The 19,781-nt window shown below is 40.4% G+C and overlaps 2 protein-coding genes across 3 annotated transcripts in view; one reads left to right on the top strand and one right to left on the bottom strand.

Annotated features, from left to right (window-relative positions):
• heatr1 (HEAT repeat containing 1) overlaps positions 1–14,069 on the top strand; it is a 106,469-nt gene extending 92,400 nt beyond the window's left edge. Inside the window, exons 40-45 of the mRNA XM_072264907.1 lie at positions 2,382–2,486; positions 2,574–2,742; positions 3,660–3,814; positions 5,398–5,556; positions 9,210–9,318; positions 13,695–14,069. Coding sequence (XP_072121008.1) covers positions 2,382–2,486; positions 2,574–2,742; positions 3,660–3,814; positions 5,398–5,556; positions 9,210–9,318; positions 13,695–13,783 — 786 coding nt within the window. The 3' untranslated portion in view covers positions 13,784–14,069. The remainder of the gene's footprint in view (positions 1–2,381; positions 2,487–2,573; positions 2,743–3,659; positions 3,815–5,397; positions 5,557–9,209; positions 9,319–13,694) is intronic.
• Positions 1–19,781, bottom strand: part of lgals8a (galectin 8a) — a 55,897-nt gene that overhangs the window by 6,734 nt on the left and 29,382 nt on the right. Inside the window, exon 10 of one of the 2 annotated variants that reach the window (XM_072264910.1) lies at positions 16,643–19,764. The exons of the other annotated variant lie outside the window; for it this stretch is intronic. Within the exon in view, the coding sequence (XP_072121011.1) occupies position 19,764 (1 nt within the window). The 3' untranslated portion in view covers positions 16,643–19,763. Of the gene's footprint in view, positions 1–16,642; positions 19,765–19,781 lie in introns of those variants that run through there. 2 annotated transcript variants of the gene reach the window in all.

Below are 19,781 nucleotides of genomic sequence, written 5' to 3'. Positions count from 1 at the left end.
AGATGGTGCAAGTTTAAGTTGTGAAGAATGGGGGTTTCAGTAATTTTATTTTCACACAGTGATTTTTAGGGCATGAAATACCTGCTGGAAGCATGAACCATGAAACAAGAAAGTGTTAAGTGTTTTAAAATATAAATTCAATGAGACTGAGGGTAATTCAGAGACTCATAGTAAACATTATGGGCTGAATGATTACCTGTGTTGGAAATTCTACAAATAATTATCACACAAAAGACACCTTAAGATCCAAAGTCTTTAAGGAACTGGAAAAGTCCTGCTGTTGTCTTAACCAATATTCCTTAAGAATACAGGGATCTGTTCTATGACCCTTGTAATGTCTGTAAATGACTTTGATGAGGAAGTGAAAGGGTGGGTTAGTAAGTTTGTGAAGGTTTCATGGAGATTGGTGGGGTTTTGGATAGCGTAGAAGGTCGTCGTAGGTTACAGCAGGACATTGACAAGATGCAGAACTGGGCTAAGAAGTAGCAGATGGAGTTCAACCTGGAAAAGTGTGAAGTGATTCACTGCGGGAGGTTGAATTAGAAGGCAGAATGTAGGGTTAATGGCAGGATTCTTGGCAGTGTGGTGGAAGAGAGGGACCTTGGGATCCCTGTTCGTAGTTGCCATGCAAGTTGATAGGGTTGTTAAGGCATATGTTGTGTTAGCCTGATGGAGCTCAAGAGTGGCGAGGTAATGTTGCAGCTCTATAAAAGCCTGGCTGGACCGCACTTCGAATATTGTAGTCAGCTCTGATCGCTACATTATAGGAAGGATGTGGACGCTTTGAGCAGGATGCAGAGGAAATTTACCAAGGTGCTCCCTAGATTAGAGAGCATGTCTCAATGTTGATGGGTTGAGCAAGCTAGGGCTTTTCTCTGGAGCAAAGGAGGGTGAGAGCAACTTGAACTGACATATACAAGATGATAAGAGGCATAGATCGAGTGGATAGCCAGAGGTTTTTTCTTTCCCAGGGTGGAAATGGCTAATACGAGAGGCAGAATTTAAAGGAGATTGAGGAAGCTATGGGGGTGGATTGTCAGGGGTACACTTCTTACACAGACAGCGGTCACTGTCTGGAACCCACTGCCAGGGGTGGTGCTAAAGGCAGATATATTTAAGAAACTTATAGATAGGCACATGGATGGTAGAAAAATGGAAGGCTATGTAGGAGGGAAAGGTTAGATTGCTTTACGAGCAGGTTATCGGGTCAGCACAACGTTGTGGGCTGAAGGGCCTGCACTGTGCTAGAGCGTTCTATGTTTTGTCACCAATAAAATTCATTATGAAGTCATTCAGCTCATTGCTCAATAGAGTTAATCAACATGGAAACAGTCCCATTAGCCCATTTCCTATCCATGTACGTGTCTAAATGTCTTTTAAATATTGTAATTGTACCCATCTCTGGCAGCTCATTCCATCCCCAAATTTGAATAAAGTTGCCCCCAGATCTCTTCTAAACCTTTCTGCTTTCAATTTAAACCCATGAATGTTGTCTTAGACTCTCCTACCTGCAAGAAAGCCTATGACAAGTCACTCGTGATCTTATATACTTTTATCAGGTAACCTTCGAATGTCTCTCGTGCTGCAAGGAAGAAAAGCCTTAGCCTGTCTGGAGACTGAAAAGCCCAGGGGTGCCTGACTCGCAGAGTTCCCCCAGCAGATAGCAGCACCAGTAGACTCTTGTGTCCTCAGCCTGTCCAATCACTTTGGAACCCCCCCCATAGTCATAATAAAGATTTACAAGGATGTTAATACATCCTTTTCAGCTTAATGACATTCTTCCTACTGTTATGTGACCAGAACTGTACATTATACTCCAACATCTTGAAAAACTGTTAGCTGGCATTTTGACTGATAAAGGCAAGCGTGCTAAATGACTCCTTCACTGCCCTCTCTACCTGAGTCACTACTTTCAGGGAAACATGTTCCTAGATCTCACTATTTTATTTATGGGATGTTGCAGCACAATAACAGCTGCATGCAGTTTTGCAGATTAAAATTTGTTTGCTACTATTTGCACTTTAAAATATACCAACGTATTTTAATTAAGGACCATATGACCACAAATTCACATACAAACGGTTTATAATCTGCTCTTGCAAGTTTTTTCTTTGCATACCAACTGTCGGACCATCTCCAGTGTTACTGTGTACAATGTATAACTTTAAAATCAGTTGTGTGTCATCTGGCCAAATTCCAGTGTTTGCCCTGAAACCATTTTGATGTTAATTTCAATCTCCCATTGTGTTCGAACGAAGAGGCATTTCCACATCGATACTTACAAGGGTATAGTTAAGTATTACATCAAGTACCTCTCCACTCTAGTTAAACTGTACACTGTATACAAAGCCAATTTTTCTTTTTCTTCTTCCTTTTTACAGGATGACTTGAACAAAGTAGGTGAAATTGAAGATCATGTCATCAATTGTTTTGTTGGTATGATAATGAAACTTTCGGAAGTTACTTTCAGGCCTTTGTTCTTTAAGGTATGTTATTAATATTCAGTAAACAATTCCACAGACAAGTATTTGGAAATTATTTTTTGACCACTGACATGGTTTGATTCCAATCAGCTGTTCGACTGGAGCAAGTCTGAGGGTTCCCCGACAGATCGATTGATTACATTCTACCGTTTGGCAAATTGCATTGCAGACAAGCTTAAAGGTTTATTCACCCTTTTCGCCGGGCAGCTAGTGAAGCCCTTTGCTGAAATTCTGGACCAGACAAATATTGTCAAGACAGGTAAAGTTGAAATTAATTAACTATTTATTATCTAAGCCTCATCAGTGATAGATGATCTCATTTATTACCCATATTATTTTAATCTTATTCAAAGTACATTTATTATTAAAGTATATAATCCTAAGATTCATCTTCCCATAGGCAGCCACAAAACCAAGAAAGAAAACCGTAGAACCCAAAGAAAAGCATCAAAAACATCAAATCCCCAACACACACACAAAAAAAGAACAAATCACACAAATGACAAAAAAAAGAGCAAAAAATAGAGTATAAAACACCAAGCCACAAAACAGCGATAGAATGCAGGCATATTCAGTTCAGTTCAATCTAGTACTGTGTCATTCGTTAACTTTAGGCAGCAGAGCCAGTCTGCCCCAATCAAAAATCATACAAAATAGCAACAAAAAAGGAGCAATGAGAAACAAGAAACACATCATATTATCTATATTTATGTATTATCTAAACGTCATCAGTGATCTTTCAGAGACATTAATCTGAGAAAGAATCATCACAAATATAAATCCCATCACATACTTGTTAAAACAGGGAAGTGGTGCTTGTCTGTTGTGGTTGAGTTTTATTGAGAAGGTAAAGGGAATCAATGAGAATGACAGTTAATAAGCATACTGTCTAAATTGTATTTTAATCAAATAAAGGAATTGTATCTCGACGAGATGAAAGAGAGGACTTGTATTCTATAGCTCTTCTAACCACAAGAATTCCTCAGGTGCTTTCTCATCATTGAAGCACTGAGAATTATTGTAATGAATTTTACTCATAGCAACATAATGCAATAATCAGTATTTATGATAGCATCTAATTTGCTGCACAATTACAGGTAATCATTCTGATCAATGGCAGAATTAGTCACATGCTGTGCTGAGTTTAATAAATCATCATTTTTATCCCCCAAATAGATCAAAGTTTCTTTGATTCAGACAACAGCACGAAGAAATCTTGCCTATTACTTCAGTTCGTCATTGATTGCATGCACAAAATCTTTCTCTTTGACACTCAAAAGTTTGTCAGTAAGGAAAGAGCTGACACTCTCATGATGCCCTTAGTGGATCAGGTTTGTAACTCAAATGTTTTGTCTTGCCTTTCAATGCTTATTCCAATCAGTTGTCAGCTTTCTAATATGCAATTCACTTGGAGAGCAGGTCTTCTGATCCGACAGCTTGTCTTTATTTGGTAACGTATTTTGAACACTGATGCAGAATGATGAGCACAGCTGTAAGGTATTCCAAGAGCAAGTAGTGGGGGAAAAAAATTCAGAATATGCCATTTGATCATGCCAGAACCAGCTCTTTAGTGGAGTTATCCAGTTGGTCTCACTTCCCCCTGGGCTTGCAAATGTTTCTCTCTTCAGGCATTTAAACCACATTGGTGGTCTTCTTAACATGATTCATGTTCGAAGATCTGTCAATAATCTAATCTATCAGTAACTCTGAATCAAAATGTTCTATGGAGAATCTAATACAAAAAGGACAATCATGACAATCACATTTATGTAATGACAATTAACCCAGCCCTAAATTTGACTTTCATCTAAAAGTTTAGGAAGATGTGGTGAAGCACTTTTTGTCATTCTCATCACCTCTTTTATCGTAACAGTCTGCTGAAAAAAACTGGTTGGAATAGTTTCCCTGTTGAAAACTGCAATTTTGTACAATGAGCAGCACATAGCTCAGTAAGCAACAAAAGTTGAATAATTGAATCATAACTGTTCGGTTATTCCTCAGGCATAGAATTAAATGGATTTTCATGGTTCCCCCCCCCCCCCCCGAATCCCTTCATTCCATTCATGCCCTGACCTATCAAGAATCTATCAACCTCTGCCTGAAATATACATAAAGACTTGACCTCCACGGCTGCCTGTGGCAAAGAATTCCACAGATTCACTACTCTGGCTGAAGAATTTTTTTCCTGATATTTTTGTGCTCCTCTGCCAATCTCTGATCCATGTGTCTTCCCTCTACTCTTCACACTCATTGCTGCATGCTTTTTCTCTACAAATGTGCACTTCCTATTCATAACCTGATAAGTGTCCTTATATGGAAGTCCTAATTGTAACACTGTATCACCTTTAGGTTTGTTCAAGCAGTGTTCTGCTTTTGTCAGTTCACCAGTACCACCAGGCTAAACATTTAGTTAGTGGCGTTATTCCACTGGTGGCTGTGTTGTCATATATCTCAGTTTGGTAGTAGCTTCAGAAAGCAGTGGCTTCAAACTCCCCATTAGAGATTTAAGTACAAGTATCTCACTGATCCTCCAGGAGGTGGGTGTGGGCCGTGGGAGGATCTTTCAAAAAAATACATTTAACTTGGCCCTGTGACCCTTTTAACTCTCTCAGATGAATGGAAAAGGTCTCATTGCACAATTTCAACATTTATCCCCTGATCAATGTCACTAAAGCAGGCTGTTTGATCATGTGGCTATCTAAGGGAGTCTGTTGTTTGCATAGTCTTTCTTAAACTACTATGATGTGCTGGAAGGACGGGAGAAACTATATAAAAAGTTTTACTTGATTTGGTTTGTCCAGAATAAGTAGCTTTTATGTGATAGAATGAGCTTCTTTATGATAGTACGCATGAAACACTGCAGTAGCTTTAGTACTACAAACTGAATATGTTGTGTACTTTGTCATCTTTGCAGCTGGAAAACATGCTGGGAGATGAGGAGGAGTACAAGGACAGGATGACCAATCACCTTATCCCGTGCATCGCTCAGTTTTCTGTTGCAATTGCTGATGACTCCCTCTGGAAACCACTGAATTACCAAATTTTGCTTAAAACAAGGCATAGCTCACCAAAAGTAAGCAGCCAGAATTCCATAATGGTTCCTCTGTCATACTTTATCGGTGTATTTTATATTGTTAATAATATCAGGTTCTGAATATATGTTAAGCACCTAATTATTTTGGAGAAATTTGGGTGAATTGGTGATAATTAAGTTTGTTGCAAATAACAGCTTTGATTTGACAAGTATTGTTGGCGAACCTGTTACCTACTTAGGTGCTGATTCTGAGAGACTGAATAGATACCTGGTACAATGACGACAGAATTAGCTTTCTAAAGTTATTGGGATGTGCTTGTTCTTTATTGCCCTTTCGGATTTGTTATAAAGGTGTTTTGAACAAGTTATTTCTAGACTGGTGGGTACTTGCACAAAGATGTTACTGAATGATTTCGGCTTTCTGTAACAGTTTATATAATCATTTGTCTCTGAGGATGATCCAGAAAATTTAGCAGATTTACTTTCACAATTTAGCAATCTGCTTTTTGAGCAGAACAAGTAGGAATCATTTTCTGGAACTGTCCCCAGATGGAAGGACTTTGATTAATAATTTTATGTTAATCTTTGATTGCCAGTGCAAATGAAAGCCTCCCTTTACTGTCTACTGTATGTAAGGCCTCCGTTGATTGGGGTCAACCATGAAAATGGCGTCCTAGCGGTCTATGTGATATGCAAGCCTGGGCAATACAATATGGAGAGCAAGCTGTTGCCCATGTAGCAAGCTCCCCCTCTCCACACATCTGATGAATCCAAAGGAATAGCAGAGACGGTTTGGTACCAGCAGCTTTCCAGGAGTTGCCAGTCATCATTGAACTCATGTAGGACTGCCTTGGCGACCCCAGCTCCAGACTTTTCCTTCAATGTTTACTCCCAAGGCCTTCCCCATGAGCGGGTATAGCCGCCAGGCAGCGGAGGTTTGAGATCAGAGTTTTCCTTCCAGGCATTAACGATAATCTTTCAAGAATCGATAGATTCTGGCATTGTTCCGGATGACTGGAAAATTGCAAATGTTATTCCGCTATTGAAGAAGGGTGGGAGGCAGCAGAAAGGAAACTACAGACCTGTTAGCCTGACATCAGTAGTTGAGAAGTTGTTAGAATCGATTGTTAGGGATGAGATTATGGAATACCTGGAGGCACATGACAAGATAGACCAAAGCCAGGGTGGTTTCCTGAAAGGAAAGTCCTGCCTGACTAACTAACTACTGCAATTCTTTGAGGTAAATACAAGCGAGATAGACAAAGGAGATGCAGTAGACATGGTGTACTTGGATTTTCAGAAGGCCTTTGACAAGGTGCCACACATGAGGCTGCTGAGCAAGATAAGAGCCCATGGAATTACAGGGAAGTTACTAGCATGGGTGGAGCATTGGCTGGTTGGCAGAAAGCAGACTGGGAATAAAGGGATCCTATTCTGGCTGGCTGCCGGTTACCAGTGGAGTTCCACAGGAGTCGGTGTTGGGACCACTGCTTTTTACGATGTATGCCAATGATTTGGACTATGGGATTAATGGATTTGTGCCTAAATTTGTTTAGGGAATGGGCAAAGTCACTTACTTTGATGGAAGAAATAAATGGGCAGACTATTATTTAGATGGGGAGAGAATTCAAAATGCAGAGATGCAAAGGGACTTGGGAGTCCTTGAGCAGGATGCCCTAAAGGTTAACCTCCAGGTTGAGTTGGTTCTGAAGAAGGCAATGTTGACATTCATTTCTTGAGGTATCTATAGAATATAAGAGCAGCGATGTGATGTTGAGGCTCTATAAGGCACTCGTGAGACCACACTTGGAGTATTGTGTGCAGTTTTGGGGTCCTTATGTTAGAAAGGATATATTGACATTGGAGAGGGTTCAGTGAAGATTCACGAGAATGATTCCAGGAATGAAAGGGTTACGGTATGAGGAATGTCTGGCAACTCTTGGGCTGTATTCTCTGAAGTTCAGGAGAATGAGGGGGGATCTCATAGAAACATTCCGAATGTTAAAAGGCCTAAACAGCTTAGATATGGCAAAGTTATTTCCCATGGTAGGGGGTTCTAGGACGAGAGGGCACGACTTCAGGATTGAAGGTCACCCATTTAGAACTGAGAAGCGGAGAAATTATTTTAGTAAGAGGGTGGTAAATCTGTGGAATTTGTTACCACCAGCAGCTGTGGTGGCCAAGTCATTGGGTGTATTTAAGGCAGAGATAGATAGGTTCTTGATTAGCCAGGGCATCAAAGGGTATGGGGTGAAGGCAGGGGAGTGGGGATGACTGGAAGAATTGGATCAGCCCATGATTGAATGGTGGTGCAGACTGGATGGGCCAAGTGGCCTACTTCTGCTCCTATACCTTATGGTCTAGATGAGCTGCCAACCACGGCAGATGAGCCCCATCTGCCCGAAGCAACTGGGTTTAGGAGCTAAACCACACGTGAAAGTCAGGAGCTGGACTTAGTTGTCAGAGGCTATTTGAGGCGCGCGCTGTTGGGACCATTTAATATTAAGTAGTGGGAGCTTGTCCCCATTACCAGCCCCTGGCTATAACAACCGTCTGCAGTATAATTTTACAGTTAGAGCTCATCATCGGTGTGTTCACAACCTACTGAAATGCTAATTTAGAAAAGTATGCTTTCAGAAGAAGGCAAGGAACTTAAGGAACGGAGATATTGGACTTCATGGGGATGGTTATGCATTCCAGAATAATGGTAACTCAATGAAGTTTTGAAACAGTTTGTGATTGAACAACACACACACACACACACACACACACACACACACACACACACACACACAAAGTGCTGGTGAACGCAGCAGGCCAGGCAGCATTGAAAGGAAGAGGTACAGTCGACATTTCGGGCCAAGGCCCTTCGTCAGGACTAACTGAAAGAAGAGCTAGTAAGAGATTTGAAAGTGGGAGGGGGAGGTGGAGATCCGAAATGATAGGAGAAAACAGGAGGGGGAGGGATGGAGCTAAGAGCTGGAAAGTTGTTTGGCAAAAGGGATACAAGGCTGGAGAAGGGAGAGGATCATGGGACGGGAGGCCTATGGAGAAAGAAAGGGGGAGGGGAGCCCAGAGGATGGGCAAGGAGTATAGTGAGAGGGACAGAGGGAGAAAAAAGAGAGGGGAAAAAAGGGGGAAAGAATAAATAAATAAACGGATGGGGTACGAAGGGGAGGTGGGGCATTAATGGAAGTTAGAGAAGTCAATGTTCTTGCCATCAGGTTGGAGGCTACCCAGAAGGAATATTCCGTCTTGCCCATCCTCTGGGCTCTTCCCCCCCCTCCCCCCACATTTCTTTCTCCCTTGGCCTCCCGTCCCATGATCCTCTCCCTTCTCCAGCCTCGTATCCCCTTTTGCCAATCACCTGTCCAGGTCTTGGCTCCATCCCTCCCCCTCCTGTCTTCTCCTATCATTTTGGATCTCCCCCTCCCCCTCTCACTTTCAAATCTCTTACTAACTCTTCCTTCAGTTAGTCCTGACGAAGGGTCTCGGCCTGAAACGCTGACTGTACTTCTTCCTATAGATGCTGCCTGGCCTGCTGCGTTCACCAGCATTTTTTGTGTGTGTTGCTTGAATTTCCAGCATCTGCAGATTTCCTCGTGTTTGTGATTGAACAATCTCATTCAAAGTGATTATATTTCTTTCACTCATGATTATGGAAAGAGTTAAATTATTATTTTAATGTGCAGGTGAGGTATTCTGCTCTCGTTATGTTGTTGAAGTTGGCTGGTAAACTAAAGGAGAACTACATGGTGTTATTGCCTGAAACCATCCCCTTCTTGGCAGAACTGCTTGAAGGTAAGATACTGAATTTAAAATATATCTTAATATAAATGTTAATATGTAATATAGTTTTCATTTTAAAAAATCTTTACCGTAACTTATTTGCAGTCAATTGAAAAAGACAGTCAAGTTGTTCTGAGTATTAATGGTTAAGTTAGAAATGTATCCGTTTTTCAGTTTTTAATACTGCAATGTTTAAAAAAAGTGCATTGCTCCTTGAAAAGTGTTACACTGCAGGGACTTAGTTTTATCCTCTCTAAACCTTTAAAATATGGAATCTTCATTACTTATAGGGAGGCCATTTGGCCCATCACATTTGTATTTCTTTCTCGGTAGAGCAATTACATCAGTCCTGTGAGATGGACAGGTGTGCAGAGAGGAGATCAATAAAATCAGGGACAATCTGTCTGGAATGGCTGAGCAGACTTGAGGGACCAAGGGGTTTTCTCTTGCTGCTAATTTGTGTTTCCATCTCCTCTAACTCATGCAAATTATTCCAAAGTGCCTACACAGTTCCCTTTTATAAACCCTGAGTTATTTTATTGTCGCTACCCTGCGTATATTCGGTTCCAGGTGATTACTCAAAGTTTAAGGTCTTTCCCCACATCCCAGACTTTGGATCATTGTGTTGAGTAGTCCTTCGCTTAAAACAAATTCTGTTTACTTCAAGTGTGTCTTGTTCACTTCTGTCGCATCTCCTCCCAGTCTCCTTTGCTCCAAGAAGAACACCACCAACTGCCCTTTGTTTAACCTTGCAGTTGGGATCCCTCATGCCTTGGAACCACTCTAGTGAATCTTTTACATGTTTCCAAATATATAATGCCAAGAATTGAATGCCAGATTCCAGTACCTAAGAAGAACTTTGTTTACGTGTAACTTACCTCTTTTTTGCCTTTTGAAAGGGTGGATGGTGTTTCATGTCATGGGGAATCTAGGACCAAGGGGTGAGGAGGAATTTTTTTAGCTAGAGGCTGGTGAATCAGTGGGCTTTATTGTCATGGACAGTTGTAGAGGCCAAGTCATTGGGTATATTTAGGGCAGAGGTTGAGAGGTTCTTGATTAGTAAGGGTGTCAAAAGTTACAGTAAAGAGGAACGAGAATGGGGTTGAGAGGGTTAATAAATCAGTCGTGATGGAATGGCACAGCAGGCGTAGAAACATAGAAAACCTACAGCACAATACAAGCCCTTTGGCCCCCAAAGCTGTACCGAACATGTCCTTATAAATTACCTAGGGTTACCATTGCCCTCTGTTTTTCTAAGTTCCAGGTACCTATCCAGGAGACTCTTGACAGACCTTATCGTATCCAACTCCACCACCGTCGCCAGCAGCCCATTCCACGCTCTCACCACTCTCTGCATATAAAAAAACTTACCCATAACCTCTCCTCTGTACCTTCTTCCAAGCACCTTAAAACTGTGCCCTCCCGTGCTAGCCATTTCAGCCCTGGGGAAAAGTCTCTGACTATCCACACGATCAATGCTTCTCGTTATCTTGTATACCTTTATCAGGTGACCTCACATCCTCCATCGCTCCAAGGAGAAAAGGCTGAGTTCACTCAACCTATTCTCATAAGGCATACTCCCTAATCCAGGCAACATCCTTGTAAATCTCCTCTGCACCCTTTCTATGGTTTCCACATCTTTCTTGTAGTGAGGTGACCAGAACTGAGAATAATGCTCCAAGTGGGGTCTGACCAGGGTCCTATATACCTGCAACATTACCTTTCGGCTCCTATACTCAATTCCACGATTGATCCAATGCACCGTATGCCTTCTTAACCACAGAGTCAACCTGCGCAGCTGCTTTGAGTGTCCTATAGACTCAGACCCCAAGATCCCTCTGATCCTCCACACTGCCAAGAATCTTACCGTTTATACTATATTCATCATATTTGACCTACCAAAATGAACCATCTCATACTTATCTGGGTCGAACTCCATCTGCCACTTTTCAGGCCAGTTTTGCAACCTGTCAATGTCCCGTGTAACCTCTAAGAGCCCTCCACACTATCCATAACACCTCCAACCTTTGTGTCATCAGCAAATTTACTAATCCATCCCTCCACTTACTCATCCAAGTCATTTTTAAAAATCACAAAGAGTAGGGTCTCAGAACAGACCCCAGAGGCACACCACTGGTCACCGACCTCCGTGCAAAATATGACCCATCTACAACCACTCTTTGCCTTCTGTAGGCAAGCCAGTCTGGATCCACAGAGCAATGTTCCCTTGGATCCCATGCCTCCTTACTTTCTCAATAAGCCTTGCATGGGGTACCTTGTCAAATGCCTTGCTGAAATCCATATACAGGTGTCCCCCACTTTCCGAACATTCTTTTTACGACATTTCGCTTTTACGAAAGACTTAAATTAGTACGTGTTTTCATTAACCGAAAGAGGATTTTCACTTTTACGAAAAAAGACGCTGCTTTAAACTTGTTACCCCAAGAAAGACTACATGAAGCCTTGCACAGGCAGGTGTGTGCACATGCGTGACGTGCGAATGCGTGTATGGCGTGCGTGTACGTGCGAATGCATGGCGTGTACATGCTGATTTTTTTTTCGACAAATCGATTTTGGCTCAAGCTTCCCGATTCTGTTAAGTGAAACTACACTGTACATAAATTATTTCTACTTTATATAGGCTGTGTATTTATCATATCATTCCTGCTTTTACTATATATTAGTGTTGTTTTAGGTTTTATGTGCTATTTGGTATGATTTGGTAGGTTATTTTTTGGGTCTGGGAACACTCAAAAAATTTTCCCATATAAATTAATGGTAATTGCTTCTTCGCTTTGCGTCATTTCGGCTTACGAATGGTTTCATAGGAATGCTGTACATTCGAATAGTGGGGGAAACCTATACACAACATCTACTGCTCTACCTTCATCAATGTGTTTTGTCACATCCTCAAAAAATTAACTCAGGCTCGTAAGGCATGACCTGCCTTTGACAAAGCCATGCTGACTATTCCTAATCATATTATGCTTCTCCAAATGTTCATAAATCCTGCCTCTCAGGATCTTCTCCATCAACTTACCAACCACTGAAGTAAGACTCACTGGTCTATAATTTCCTGGGCTATCTCTACTCCCTTTCTTGAATACGGGAAGAACATCCACAACCCTCCAATCCTTCGGAACCTCTCCCGTCCCCATTGATGATGCAGAATTCATCACCAGAAGCTCAGCAATCTCCTCCCTTGCCTCCCACAGTAACCTGGGGTACGTCTCGTCCAGTCCCAGTGACTTATCCAACTTGATGCTTTCCAAAAGCTCCAGCACATGCTCTTTCTTGATGTCTATATGCTCAAGCTTTTCAGTCCACTGTAAGTCAAGATCCAATTGCCAAGATCCTTTTCCGTGGTGAATACTGAAGCAAAGTACTCATTAATTACCTCAACTATCTCTTCCAGTTCCATACACACTTCCCCACCATCACACTTGATTGGTCCTATTCTCTCACATCTTATCCTCGTGCTTTTCACATACTTGTAGAATGCCTTGGGTATTTCCTTAATCCTGTCCACCAAGGCCTTCTCGTGGCCCTTCTGGCTCTCCTAATTTCATCCTTAAGCTCCTTCCTGCTAGCATTATAAGCTCTTATAATTCCTAAGCTCTTCTTCATTAGATTTACAACAGCTTTTGTACACCACGGTTCCTGTATCTTACCATCCTTTCCCTGTCTCATTGGAATGTGCCTATGCAGAACTCCACACAAATACCCCCTGAGCATTTGCCACATTTCCTCCGTACGTTTCCGAGAACATCTGTTTCCAATTTATGCTTCCAAGTTCCTGCCTGATAGTCTTATATTTCCCCTTACTCCAATTAAAAGCTTTCCTAACTTGTCTGTTCCTATCCCTCTCCAATGCTATGGTAAAGGAGATATAATTGTGATCACTATCTCCAAAGTGCTCTCCCACTGAGAGATCTGACACCTGACCAGGTTCATTTCCCAATACCAGATCAAGTACAGCCTCTCCTCTTGTAGGCTTGTCTACATATCGTGTCAGGAAACCTTCCTGAACACACCTAACAAACTCCACCCCATCTAAACCCCTCGCTCCAGGGAGATGCCAATCAATATTTGGGAAATTAAAATCTCCCACCACAACCCTGTGATTATTACACCTATCCAGAATCTGTCTCCCTATTTGCTCCACAATGTCCCTGTTACTATTGGGTGGTCGATAAAAACCACCCAGTAGAGTTATTGACCCCTTCCTGTTCCTAACTTCCACCCACAGAGACTCAGTAGACAATCCCTCCATGATGGGATGAGTGGCCTAACTTTGTTCCTATGTCTTGTGGTCTTTTGTTTGCTGAAAAAGTATTTTCTTACTGTCATTTCAGTTGGAATTTTGAGTTGTGTTTTTTGTTTTGCAGATGAATGTGAGGAAGTGGAGAACCACTGTCAGAAAGTAATTAAGCAGCTGGAAGTTGTTCTTGGAGAGCCTTTACAGAGCTATTTTTAAAAGCAATATTTTATGAATGTAGTTTTTATATGTACAGTAATGGTTTGTATTCAGAATCATGTGATTCTCATGTGTATTTAAAATATACTGACACCATTGTTACAATGGCCAGGATTTTATCTTAATATGTGCAAACCAGCATCCGAGGATTTTTACTTGACTTGGTTCAGGTTGGACTTTGAGGAGTAGGTAAATGTACAGCCTCCTTATCACCATTCATTGAATTGATGGTTTTTTTTAAACTCCTGGTTATCGCCCGCAAATTATAATAAATGTTTGAAAATGATTATCAGTACTTTTTATTATTTTGTCGTTTATGTGTCAAATTATCCAATTTGTTCATTAATTATTTTTCAAAAAAGTGCAACAGGGCCCAAATTGCTTGTCTTTGATTCTTTGGGCAGCAACAGCCAAAAACCACAAGCTTGACCAAATTCATATGGTTTTTGAAAAATTACAGTAATTTACCAGCACTCTTTATCAAATCAATAAACCTACTTGAGCCACAGTGATGTAGTTAGTAGAATTATTGCCTCAGAGCATCAGAGATCCATGTTGAGTCCTGACCTTGGAAACTGTCTGGGTGGAGTTGCAAATTCTCCCTGGATTTCCTCCCACATCCCAGAGAATCAGAATCAGGTTGATTATCACTGACATGTGTTGCGAAATTTTTTGTTTTGAGGTAGCAGTACATTGCAATACATAAATATTACTATAGATTACAATAAATGTTAAAATAAGTAATAGTGCAAAAAGAGAAAAATAGGTAGTGTCCATGGGTCGTGAACTGTTTAGAAATCTGATGGCAAAGTTTCAGGAGTAATTCCTAAAACATTGAGTGTGCTGTCCTGCCTCCCTGATGGTAGAAGGGTCCTTAATGATAAATGCTGCCTTCCTGAGGCACCTCCTTTTCAAGGTGTCCTCCATGGTAGGGAGACTAGTGCGCATGATGGAACTGAGTCTATAATCCTCTGCAGTTTCAATTGGAACCAATATACCAAGTGGTAATACAACCAGTTAGAATGCTTTCCACCATACATCTATAGAAATTTTGCAAGAGTCTTTGACATAGCAAATATCCTCAAACTCCTAATGAAATATAGTTGCTGGCATGCCTTCTTCATAACTGCATCAATATGTTGGGCACAGATTAGATCTCAGATGTTGACTCTGCTCTCCCCTTTCCACTGCTGGCCTATTGAGGACTTGTGTGTATTCTCCCAGTTTTTCCTTCATGAAATCCATGATCAATTCTCTGGCCTTAATGACATTGCGTGCAAGTTTGTTGCCTGACCTCCAAGTTCCTCAGAATTCTATGTTTTTTTTTTGCTCCTGATTCCAGTCTCTTGTGACTGCATGAGCCTATACCCCTAGAGTTACACAGATTGTAAAGAACATTACTTTAAGGCACTTTGCAGGGTAGATATGGAATTGATGATTCCTTTGGCTGAGTGCTTGAAACCAGAAGTCTCATCCAAAAGGGATTTAATCATTCAGATTCTGTACCCAAGCCTGATGTGGAGGCTGAGGTGAGTAGAGTACAGTGAAAGAGAAAATCTACAGCAATCAAGAGACTATGGTGTAACTGGGGTATAAGATCTGCCATTTTCTGAGTTATGGAGCTGGCATGAAAATGTGATTCCTGCTTTATTTCTTGTGCTCCTAGATTGTTAATTTTTTTTTTTGATTACCTCAATGAAATGATAAAATTATTTAAAAAAACACATTTTTAGAATTTATTCAGAGGAGGTATTGAGCTTTGTGAGCAAAGCCAATATTTATTTCCCTGTACCCTCTGCCCTTAAAAGTTAGGGTGAGCTGCCTCTTTGAACTTCTGCAGTCCTGATAAAAATTACTCCCATTGTAGTGTTTGGCTGGGATTTCAGAATCTAAAGTCAGAAATACTTACCTTTGTTGCTGAGCTGGGTGGTGTGCAGTTTGAGGCAGAATGTGCAGCTGATGCTGTTCCCTATGCCCTTTGCCTCCAGGGATGTCACTTGACCCTCTGAGACCCTGCAACAGTTTGTCTGTCTGTCTTTAACAGCAAAGGTCACAGATCTGGGAGGTGTTCCTGGAGTCAGCTGCTGCAGGGAGTGCTTATTAAGGGAGTCATGCAGTAGTATTGATCTTTTTGGGTCTTGTTGAAGTTTGATTCATCCAAGCAAGTGGACACAATTCCATCACACTCTTATTTACCTGGTGGAACAGCTTTGAAATGGGGGGGGGGGGGGGGGAGTCATTTGATAGATAAACATTGTATGAAGATACATTCATACATGATTCAGAATTGGTTTGCCCATGTTAGGGGTAGTGGTCAATGGGGCAATCTGCCTAAAGGTCTGTAATCAGTGATGTTCTGCAGTGATCCATAATGAGACAGCAGCCTCTTGTGATACTTATAAATGATGTTGATGAAAACATAGAAGGATGGGTTAATAAGTTTTCAGAGTGGGGAATAGATTAGAGAAAGAGAAAATATTAATTACTGGAAATTGGAGAAATCAGTGTTCATCAGGTTGGAGGCTGCTTAGACAGAATACAAGGTGTTCACACAGTCCTCCAACCTCAGTAGCCTCCTCTTGGCAAATGAGGCAGCCATGGACCAACATTTCAGAACGGGAATGGAGATAGGAATTAAAATAGTTCGGCACCAGGAAATCCTGCTTTTTTGTGGAGGGAGCAAATGTGCTCAACAAAGTGGCCTCACAGTCAGCTTCTGGTCTCACCAATGTAGAGAAGGCTGCATTGGGTGCACTGAATATAGTAGACAGTGGAAGATTGTTTTTTGTAATTGGGAACATGTACCCAATGGTGTAGTGTGAAAAGCAGTGCTAGAACAATTGATTGTTTCAAAATAAATTTATTATCAAATTATACACCTTGAGATTCATTTTCAAGCAGGTGTTTACAGGAAAAAAAATACAATAGAATTTGAAAAATTATACATAAACAAAAACTGACCAAAAAAAACAAGGTGCAACTTAAAATACTGTGAACTTGCATTGTAAAGAGGCCTTTGAACTAATTCTACTACCTGCAGATTCCGTTTAGAGTGGTGGCGAGTGAAGTTATCCACACTGGTTCAGGAGCTTCATAGTTGTAGAATAATTGTTCTTGAACCTGGTGGTGTGGGACCTAAGGCTCCTGTACCTCCTACCCAATGGTAGTAGGAAAAAAAGAGAGTATAGCCTAGATGGTCGATGTTGCTTTGTTTTCGGTAGTGTGACATGTAAATGTACTCACTGGTGAGGAAGGGTTTTGCCTGTGACAGACTGGGTGCTATCCACCACTTCTACTTTTATATCCAAATTGTAAAAGGTATAATTAGTAGTTTAGGGATAAACAAAAATCAGTGGTGTTGATAGCCATGAGGGATGGTCACAGTCCAATCACTCGCTAATCCAGGTGACACACTGTTAAATGGAATTAAATCCTGAGGCAAGCTGATGGACTATCAATGTCAGTCTTTTCATTGAATGGTTTGGCCCTGCCATGTACTGATGATTAGGATGTCAGAGTACAATGCCCAAAGATCCCAGAAGATGGCAGCATAGGTACATTATGGTATAGTTTGTTTTCCAAACCATTGGGTCAACCACAACTGAAATACACATTGCCACAATCTGAGTCAGACATAATTGGAAGGCCATTCATCTCAGTGTTCCATCAGATAGAGCATTTAAGCTGCGAGCGTGGAGCAGCTGACTTGGTTTCCTTGCAGAAGGGCAAGCTAAAAACCATGCAAAATTAGGAGGGTGTAGATAAAAGGTAATTTCTTCCTACAGAAATAGAATGCAAATCAGGAGAAGGTAGATCCAAAGCATAAGGTTAGAGGATCAGAGCAAGAACGTTAGCATCCAGAGGATAGTTGGAAGCTGGAACAATGACAGCATGCATAGTGGACAAAAACTCAGAACATTTACCCATTTAGATGAACATGTGAACTGTAAGGAAGTAGAAAGCTTGTGCTTAAGTTGTGGTAAATGGATTAAGTGTAGAATGGTCCTTGGTCATAGTGAACTCCTGATACATTCTGAAGGGAAAAAGTACTGTGCAATGATGCTCCTATCACAAGCACACCTGTGAAATGGTCCAAGAAGCTACGACCTAATTACATTACTTGCAACACTGCTTAAGCCCCTCACTAAATTTATGGATAGCAGGTCCAACGTGAAATCTGATTTGACTCCAGTGAAACCAACAAAAACAAACTTAAATCAATTAAATTCTTAAGCTTTTTGTCTCTTATAAATGAATAACAGTGTAGCATCTCCTGAGAGCTATCCCTGATTTCTGCAGGATATTAAATCTGTTGGAAGTAATGGATTAAATGCTATGGACAACCAAAAATTATAGAATGAACATGGGATGAGTTTTAATTTTTGTAAACAATATGCAGTACAGGTGAAATCTTTAACTTTAACCCGTGAAACACTTCAACTTTAAGAACTTCAAGAAGTTCTCACTCATTAAGCAAGCTAATTTACTAGGCTGATAGGAGAGCGTAAACGATGTCTGCCAAAAGAATATAAAATGGTCCTGTATTTAGTCAATACATTCGCAACAGCAAGGTTATTGCAAATTCAAGTAGTAGACCTTATCTATATACAAAATTTAAAATACAAAGCACAAAAGATGTCTGCTCAAGTTAACAGATATGTCTGGCAGACAGTAACTAAATTATGAATTAAGTTTGAATGAACTGTTACTCAAATAATGATGTACAAATTCTCATCACTAATAGCAAACTGGAAATCTCAGCCCATAGGACAAGATGAATTGAAGTGCTTTGCTTTGTAAATTACAGGTGATTGGAATAGGGAGCAAAGGTAGAGTTGGAAGTAGTGAAATATTCAATGACTCAACATACCCACAATCTCAAATGAACTTCAGTTCTGTGAAACTATCACTTTAATAACCTGTTAGTTTGTGCACTTCAGACTTTTAAAGAATAGGTGTATAGAACTATAATGTTCCAAAAATTTAGCAATTGTATTGAAAATATAATCCTAAACCAAAGATCAAGGTGAAAAAAACCTTACATGTAGCCAAACAGAAAGGTGACTTTAAACCATTTTGATTACCAGATAAAAGTGATATAGAAATTTATTGCATTTGTAATTCATTGTAGCAGTAATTTTTGATTTAATTTGTAATTAAGTTCAGCCAATAATTTTTAAATACTGCAATTCAGCATAAAGCAATGATGTTGAAATGCAAGTTTGTGGACAGATATCTGTACAACTGACATCTGTAAAAGTTTGAAGATTCATTTGAAATACTGTGTACAATTCTGGATGCAGAGTGTGCAAACTTCATATTGCAGTAGTAGGACTAATTTAAATTTAAAGATAAATTTAGGGCTAGTGGACTAATTAAAAAGGTGCAAGTGGATTGCAATGACTGTTTCAGCCTTGCATAGATTATTCAAGACAAGCCATTTTGAGATGAGAATTGTAGAGAAATTTGAAAATCTTCTGAGGGCACATTTTAAGAAACATACTGTACATTCACACTGTGGGTGCCAATTAAGTCAAGCTTCAAAATTGTTTCTCCATTTGTAACACATTTCAGCTTGAAGTTCACATCAGCACAAAGTCCGTCACAAAGTGTTCTTCAATGAGACTTACAGATGCTGGTATATAGCTGTCTATTGAAGATACTAAAATTACAGCTTTATGGTTATCCCAGGTTTAACTTATCAAAATTTTCTAAATATTGTGAATATATGTAAAGATTTTTTGACAAGCTTGCAGGTTTTGTATCCAAAGCAAAATGACCCAAATGCTGAAGGAAAATGCATTTAGGTTTATTTGAGATTTTTTGAGGAGTTGACCTTCTATAGAAATGATGCAATCATCAAACATGGCTTCAAGTGGACTCAGTAAAACAACTTTTAGCAAAAGCCATAAATAGGTCTTCAAATATCATTCAACAGTCCCCATAAAACAAACTCTTCTCAATTTGATCACATGCTCTTTCTGGAATTGGAAACAGA

Source organism: Mobula birostris, chromosome 8, assembly GCF_030028105.1.
Source record: "Mobula birostris isolate sMobBir1 chromosome 8, sMobBir1.hap1, whole genome shotgun sequence".
Taxonomy (NCBI): domain Eukaryota; kingdom Metazoa; phylum Chordata; class Chondrichthyes; order Myliobatiformes; family Myliobatidae; genus Mobula; species Mobula birostris.
The sequence above is the reverse complement of the archived record's forward strand: the minus strand, read 5'-3'. Positions and strand labels throughout refer to the sequence as shown.